At 36.8% G+C, this 7,854-nt stretch overlaps 1 protein-coding gene and 1 pseudogene across 1 annotated transcript in view; both read right to left on the bottom strand.

Moving 5' to 3' along the window:
* LOC104789466 lies at window positions 412-2,212 on the bottom strand (annotated as a pseudogene).
* LOC104787362 (linoleate 9S-lipoxygenase 1-like) overlaps window positions 2,330-7,854 on the bottom strand; it is a gene marked incomplete in the record, with an annotated part of 9,413 nt that continues 3,888 nt past the window's right edge. The window contains 8 exon segments of the mRNA XM_010512937.2: window positions 2,330-3,248; window positions 3,351-3,488; window positions 3,724-3,852; window positions 3,937-4,238; window positions 4,313-4,420; window positions 4,497-4,582; window positions 5,472-6,045; window positions 6,157-6,446. Coding sequence (XP_010511239.1) covers window positions 2,495-3,248; window positions 3,351-3,488; window positions 3,724-3,852; window positions 3,937-4,238; window positions 4,313-4,420; window positions 4,497-4,582; window positions 5,472-6,045; window positions 6,157-6,446 — 2,381 coding nt within the window.

Here is a 7,854-nt window from a genome sequence, read left to right as displayed (position 1 = left end):
CTTGAATTCTGGGTTTCTAAACACTTTGTGACATAGAAGCCCTTCACTTGTTTCGCTCCATACATCCACCTAAACATCTATCTCCATCAAACCATTGTTTTCCTCCTGCGAGCTTCGCACATCATCACCCAAAACCACCCAGTCATCATCACCTTCCATCCACATCACCTATCACTCGGTTATCAGCCTTCATCAGAGTTCAATCCTAGGGGAAATCCTATCATATTCTTTTACAATTTCAAAGAGTCTCAGATTTCAAATTCTTAACTTTAACCCTATAAAAGATCATATCATTATAACAAAAGATCAAATGTTAACATCTAAAACAAATAGAAATCCCAAGAAACCGGCTGAAATAAAAGAAGACTAAACGTTATATATATAGAAAAAGACATTCAAATCTTATATGTTTCATATGATGAATTGAACCTGGCATGAATTTCTATCCCTGACAATACTTTTCAAATCATTGAGAACCTCAAGCCTATCTCGATAACTGCAGATGAGGTTTAAGGAGAAAGAAGCTCTCTTCAAGCGATTCGTGTTCTTTAGAATGTATTTCGCCACTTCTAGCTCCTCTTTTCGTTTCCGTTTGTAGCCTTTCCACATAAACGTCTCAAGGTGAGACAACAAACATTTAGGAACATTCTCTGGTGGATTCCATACTCCACTAGCCTCAACACGGTCCACCCAACCGATGTCCTGAGAAAAACAACAAACATTTAGAAAAACGCAATGCATTTATGTTATTATAGATCAGCTTTGCTTACATCGATGAACTTGAGGACTTGCAATTTTGGAGAACTATGGAGCATGAAGGAAAGTAGATCCAACCATGCTTTTTTATTTGTACCTAGCTCCAAAAAAACCAACTGGTCGAAGATGCTACCGATAGGAAACTTAAACTTCAAGGGTGATATGGCCAAGGAAAGTCGTTTGACTGAAGTAAGAACTATCAAAAGCTTCTCCTCGGTTATCTCAGAGACATCAGTAATATTTACCTCCACCAGCTCCGGTACGTTCACTATCAGAGAAGACTCAAAAGCCATAAACCCTTTAATCTTCAAGTATTTCAAAGAAGGAGTATTTATAAACCCTTTAATCTTCATCAGTAATGCCAATGTTTTGGGTCACAGTGGCCATTATGAATTGTTAGTCTTTGTAAAGATGGCACTACGATTTTGCAATTTTTCATACGGCTACGTATATATCCACGCAATACCAAATCTTGAAGATTAGGACAGCCAGATAAAAAATTAACAATAGATTCCTCGCCTTTGAAGTCCACACAAAGAAGGTTCAGAGTTCTAAGGGATCTAAGAGAAACCGAAGAAGGGACATCCATAACAGCATTAAGCATGAGTTCCAAAGTCTCTAGTGTTTCACAGTTATACAAGCTTCTAGGAAACCTGAACGACCTTCTGTGGGAGTAAACTTCGAGTACCAACTCACGCACATTGCGGGTTAATGCAATGCCAATCAAGTACATTATCACGTCCATCTAAACGAACCTTGAGATGTAATCTCTGTAGAACAGGAGCCTTATGTGAAAGCAAAGACTTGCAAAGATTTCCGAGTTCAAGTCTGCGATTTAAACCATCAAACTTGAGTTTAGGCACCACTTTCCAATAAGACTGCCATTGTTTGGACAAAACACTCGTGCTTGCGGCAACTTCTGTAGGAAGTAAGCACAATATCTTCTCAATCAAAACTTCAGGCAACTCGCTAATCCTGTCCGGATTATTCCTACTTTTACTACCCTTTTTGCTGTCAAAAGCCAAAATTAAACAATAACAAAACATATAAGTTGGTTTTTGAGTTTTGGATAGCTTATCAGTTACGAAATCCTAAAACAGACAAAGAAACTAACCTTCGTTTCATTGGAGAATCCTGTGTGTTACTTTTAAAACCTTATGTTTACTCAAACTCAGGCGGTGAATGTTGGATATATTTGAAGGCGAAGAGGGCAGAGTTAGAAGGTTAGGGTTTTGGATTGAGTATTTCGGTTAATAATAATCATCCAATTTGAATATGACTAGGTTGCTTAGGGACACACAAAAATCCAATTGAATTACCCCGGTTTGTACAACCGGACAAAAATTGGAACTGGAATTTGATTACTTCGTTTGTAAAAATTAAAATTTTATCTTTCCCTCAGCAAGCAGTCATATATTCTGCAAAGTTCTAATTAAAAGTATTCCTCTGTTTGTCTCTCACCTTCCCTAGCATTAGTTTTTTTTTTTTTTTAGTTAAGCATAAAACTTAAAGGTTTTAATTACCACAATGGCACAACTTCATTTCTAAAATGTATTTGGTTTGGATAAACTGATAAGCACAATTATAATAGTATAGACTGTTTTATTCTGATATTTATAGGCCACACCGATTAATAATAACAAGAATCAACGGTTAACGTGTAGAAGAAGTAAACAATGGTATAGCAGAACCTGACTATGACTCTGTGAGATAGTCCATGATCTGATGAGACCTTTTTTCATATGGAGACACTGTTTGGAATTCCTCTGCCAGTAACTCCACCTTCACTGGTCGGAAACAATAAAGTGTACGGCATCTTAACCAGACCAGTCCTGTTCTTGAGATTCACATCGTCGTTCCTCTCATCCATGTTCTTCTCAATCTCTTTTACCTTCTCACCAAACTTCTCAAACGCATCCAACGCCTCTTTCTCAGCAGCCCATTCTTTAGAATCTCTCTGTCCCAAATACACTTCATCGCTCGAATGAGTAGAAAGAATCTCAATCAAAGATATACCAAGAAGTGTCTGAAGCTGAGCTGTGATCGTCTTAAAAAACACTTTGTCAGGGTTCTTCTCAAGTTGTGCAAACTCTGGAGTGTTTTCCTTTGGCATGAACTGACGGCTTATGGTCGGTCGGTTTGGGAGGTATCCAGCAATCGGGTACTGTCCGAAGTTAACCGCCGCATGAAGAGCAGAAGCCACCCATATAATGATGGTGCAAGACTCCACAAGCTCTTCTCGGTTTTGCATTTTAGGCCACCATGGTTCTGACTTTTTGTCTCCATGACCTTCCTCGCGCACCTCCTTCCACCAGGCTTGGAGCTCAGAGTCCCTTTGGATATCCTCATCTGTCTTATAGAACAAGGATATGTAGTCTCTGACCCATGATTCTATAGCATACCAAACCTCAAGCCCATCAACTGCGTAAGGATAGTCTTTTATCCTCAGACGTAACCCATGTGGTGCTTCTGGGTCATCAACGGCCATCCCTCTGCAATTGAAAAGCCAAAACAACAACAGTTTCTGTGATCAGAGAAAGTTACATTCCGTTGACTAAATGCATTAGGCCTAGAGCTAAGAGTATATTCATTACCTCTTTTTAAGTTCTGTAGGCAACGCTTGATCAGGAAAGGTCCAGTGGTTCTTGTAGATGAAAGATGACATCTCCATGGCATATTTAGAAGGGAAGACTGTGATCTCAAAGATACCACCACCATTGATCAAGATTTGCCTAGCAAGCGCATTGANACAACAGTTTCGGTGATCAGAGAAAGTTACATTCCGTTGACTAAATGCATTAGGCCTAGAGCTAAGAGTATATTCATTACCTCTTTTTAAGTTCTGTAGGCAACGCTTGATCAGGAAAGGTCCAGTGGTTCTTGTAGATGAAAGATGACATCTCCATGGCATATTTAGAAGGGAAGACTGTGATCTCAAAGATACCACCACCATTGATCAAGATTTGCCTAGCAAGCGCATTGATGTTCATTGTATCACGGAAGTGAGGTTCAAGGAGCTTAAAAACCGGGTGAAGAACACTCAGCTGTCTGTTCGTGGCAATCACAAAAGGTTCAATCGATGCGTGTGTTTGCGTCCTGCAAAAACCAAAAAATTCACCTCAAAATCATGTAGATAAAACAGTGTTTTTCCCGCAACTTTAACCATTTCGTATTCATTACCAGTGGCTAATAAGCTGATGATTTCCAGAATCATTTACGCCCACAAAAGCCTTTGCCAACTGCCACAGCGAGTCATAGACCCCTTCGCCAGGGGTATATACTTCACTCAATGCTCCTAATTTGTCTCCATCAGGATGAGGCAAGCTCAGCTCTATCACCAATGGCTTCAAAGTCCCATCATCTTTCAGAAACAGAAGTGTCCTAGATGCATAAGTCTTGGTCGTGGTAGTGTTTATACGTCTCAAGTATGGCATCAGTGTGTCATGGTGGTCCAATATAAACAACCTTTCCTTCTCTAGAGCCTGAAAATAGCAAAAGACAAGATGTTTAAAATTGACTCTGTATTAGTGCTTTAATATGTGACATTAGTTTTTACCTCGTCAACAGTGAGCCCATCTAAGCTTTTTTCTATGTGGCTTTTGGTGATTGTACTGTTTTGGTTACCGTATAATTCACTGTCAAGCTTGCTTTTAGGAGGAAACTCCTGCAAGTTAACATACCAATAGCCTGTAAGACAGCAGGTTAACCTAAGAGAAACCAATGTTCGTTATGGATTTCACCTGAAGAAGTTGAATAACAACAGGGTTTAGCCCTGCCAACATTTCTCTAGCAAATTCCTCATCAGTTCTCCATGCAGTTTTGTCCTCTAGAAAAGATGATAATCGAAATTAGTTACACCAAAAAAAACCTTATTTAGATATCATCACATGAATAAGAAATGTGGTGATACCTTTGATGACCTGAGGCACTGGATACTTAAGGAACTTCTGGCCATCTGTTCTGAATATTTCTTTTAACATCTCAAGTGGTATATTCTTAACGATACTATCAATCAAAGCCTGGTTTGGTAGATCGATTCCTTCTTCGTATATCTTAAGAACATCTTCAAAAGAATCAAACTCATTAGGAGTCTTGTCGAACACAGCCTCAAGTGCAGGCTGGATAATCTGAGCAATTGCTTTCAGAGCGTAAGCAAGGAAATCAGACATCTTCAAGTGTCCAAATCTCTCATCTCGCGGAACATATATATTTAGGCTTGATGTGATCGGTAACCTGCTCTCGGTTTGAGGATCTTCGTTAGTTGGTTTCCTCCCGGTTCTTCCTCTTCTTGGGTAAGGATACTCTTGTGTCCCTCCGAGTACAGGCCGTGGGTTCTTTGGTGGGACGCCTAAATCGTTGTAGTAAGCATAGTCATAAACTCTGTCCCATTCCTTTAGCTCTCCTTCACCGGTTCCTCTCAGTTCCACTAGCTCTTCTTCTCTGTACTTGAGCAGCGTTGCAGGTGTTTCGTGTGGAAGATAAGTCTGAAACACAAGTAAACATAGACTGATTCATTGATTCCTACCAAAATCATATCAAGAAATCATATTTCTGACTTATTAGTCAAGAAAAGAAACAGAGAAACGTTTAGTTACCTTGTTGGAGAAGAAAACTCGGTCTTTGGTGTAGTGTTTNAAAAGATGATAATCGAAATTAGTTACACCAAAAAAAACCTTATTTAGATATCATCACATGAATAAGAAATGTGGTGATACCTTTGATGACCTGAGGCACTGGATACTTCAGGAACTTCTGGCCATCTGTTCTGAATATTTCTTTTAACATCTCAAGTGGTATATTCTTAACGATACTATCAATCAAAGCCTGGTTTGGTAGATCGATTCCTTCTTCGTATATCTTAAGAACATCTTCAAAAGAATCAAACTCATTAGGAGTCTTGTCGAACACAGCCTCAAGTGCAGGCTGGATAATCTGAGCAATTGCTTTCAGAGCGTAAGCAAGGAAATCAGACATCTTCAAGTGTCCAAATCTCTCATCTCGCGGAACATATATATTTAGGCTTGATGTGATCGGTAACCTGCTCTCGGTTTGAGGATCTTCGTTAGTTGGTTTCCTCCCGGTTCTTCCTCTTCTTGGGTAAGGATACTCTTGTGTCCCTCCGAGTACAGGCCGTGGGTTCTTTGGTGGGACGCCTAAATCGTTGTAGTAAGCATAGTCATAAACTCTGTCCCATTCCTTTAGCTCTCCTTCACCGGTTCCTCTCAGTTCCACTAGCTCTTCTTCTCTGTACTTGAGCAGCGTTGCAGGTGTTTCGTGTGGAAGATAAGTCTGAAACACAAGTAAACATAGACTGATTCATTGATTCCTACCAAAATCATATCAAGAAATCATATTTCTGACTTATTAGTCAAGAAAAGAAACAGAGAAACGTTTAGTTACCTTGTTGGAGAAGAAAACTCGGTCTTTGGTGTAGTGTTTAGCAGGGTAAATCCAAGAATTGCATATGTAATGGACCCTGCCATGGCCTGGAACGTCTTCAAGTGTGAGACTTTTGAGAAAAAATTCGCTGAAGTGGCTGTTTCTAATCAAGAACGCTCCAGGGTAACCAAAATCGCTGTCGTAGTCGAACGTGACCTTAAAGGCTGATTCGCCTGCGGTTAAAGACGTGATTGGTGTGATCCAATCCTCCAGATGAGCAGCCTTCCCTAGTTTCCCTTTAGAACCGTTTGCTGAAAAAAAAAAAAAAGAAGAATTTACAAATAACACAAAAGTTGTAATGACTCAAAGAAGTTGACAAAACCCTATTAATTGCGTATTATAACATATTTTTTAATTTCTAAAATTATTATGGAATCTACTAATACGAAAACTATTAAACGTGATTATGGTTCCAAATCAAATGGAATATATATTTTGTTTAAGATATGGAATAGATTCTCTCTTTTGGGGACACAAGTACCCACACTCTGTTTCCTGCTCTCTAAAAGAGTAAAACAGTCAGAGCATTTTTAAGCTTTCATGACTAGTACTTTACTAGTACTAAGTTTTTGCTTATAACAATATCATCCAGATCCAAAAATAAAACACCATATATGTAGGTGATGATATATATATATATATATATATATTTATATATATTTGACAATGATATATTATTTTTAAAAGAGGTATTTTCACAAAATTATTACATTAATTAGACAAAAAAATGACTGAAAATTCGATATAAAAATAAGATAACATTTAACTATGTAGGAGATTTAAAATCTAACCAAATTCGTTTTTCTTCTGTTTGTGTTTTTAATTTAATTTTAATATTAATAACCAAAGTAAACAGTCTAAACTTTTCTTGAAATAACTAGTATTGGAGAGACAGGAAAGAACGAAAAAAATTCATATATATATATTTCGATACCTGTATTTTAATTAAAATTTAATAAATTTTATATTAATATAAATATATTTTTCTGACTAAATATAAATATTTTTGTATTAAAATTTAAACATAAAATATGAGGGTAAAAGTCAGAATTTTATTTTATAAACTAAATATATATATATTAAAGAAAAAAGGTAACTATCACTTGGTAAGACGAAAATAAATTTATATGATTTATTCGTCTTTCTTTTACACAGAGAATAATTGTTTTTTTGGCCTTTTGAGAGAAAAAAAAAAGAAAGAAAGAAAAAGCCCAAATTATTCCCAAGCTTCTTTTTTTCTTCTTCGTTCCAAGCTTTCTTGTTAAAGAAGTTTCCACACATCAAAACAAACAAATTACGAAAATTGATAATTTTTCAAATAAGACAATTTATTTAGAAATTTAGATTATCAACAAAAGAAAAATGGTCTCACAAGTTTACTTTTAATTAGTTTCCTAGTATCTTCTACATACGTGTTCTCTAGTACTGGTTCCACAATTTAATTCGTAATAAATGTTATTATAAATCATGGGGTAATATTTATGATATGTAGTGGGTAAAACAAAAAACAAAAAGAAAATAACAAAAACATATTGGTAATCGCGAACTTAATCTATAAAATAATTATCTAATTGTTTTTCAATAGAACAAATGAAGAAGACAAAATCAAAAATTCAAAATTCGAAAACTTGAAAGAAAAAAAAAAAAAAAAAAAAAAAA

This window comes from Camelina sativa, chromosome 5, assembly GCF_000633955.1.
Source record: "Camelina sativa cultivar DH55 chromosome 5, Cs, whole genome shotgun sequence".
NCBI classification, from domain to species: domain Eukaryota; kingdom Viridiplantae; phylum Streptophyta; class Magnoliopsida; order Brassicales; family Brassicaceae; genus Camelina; species Camelina sativa.
Note: the sequence above shows the minus strand (reverse complement) of the source record. Positions and strands in the feature narration are given on the sequence as shown.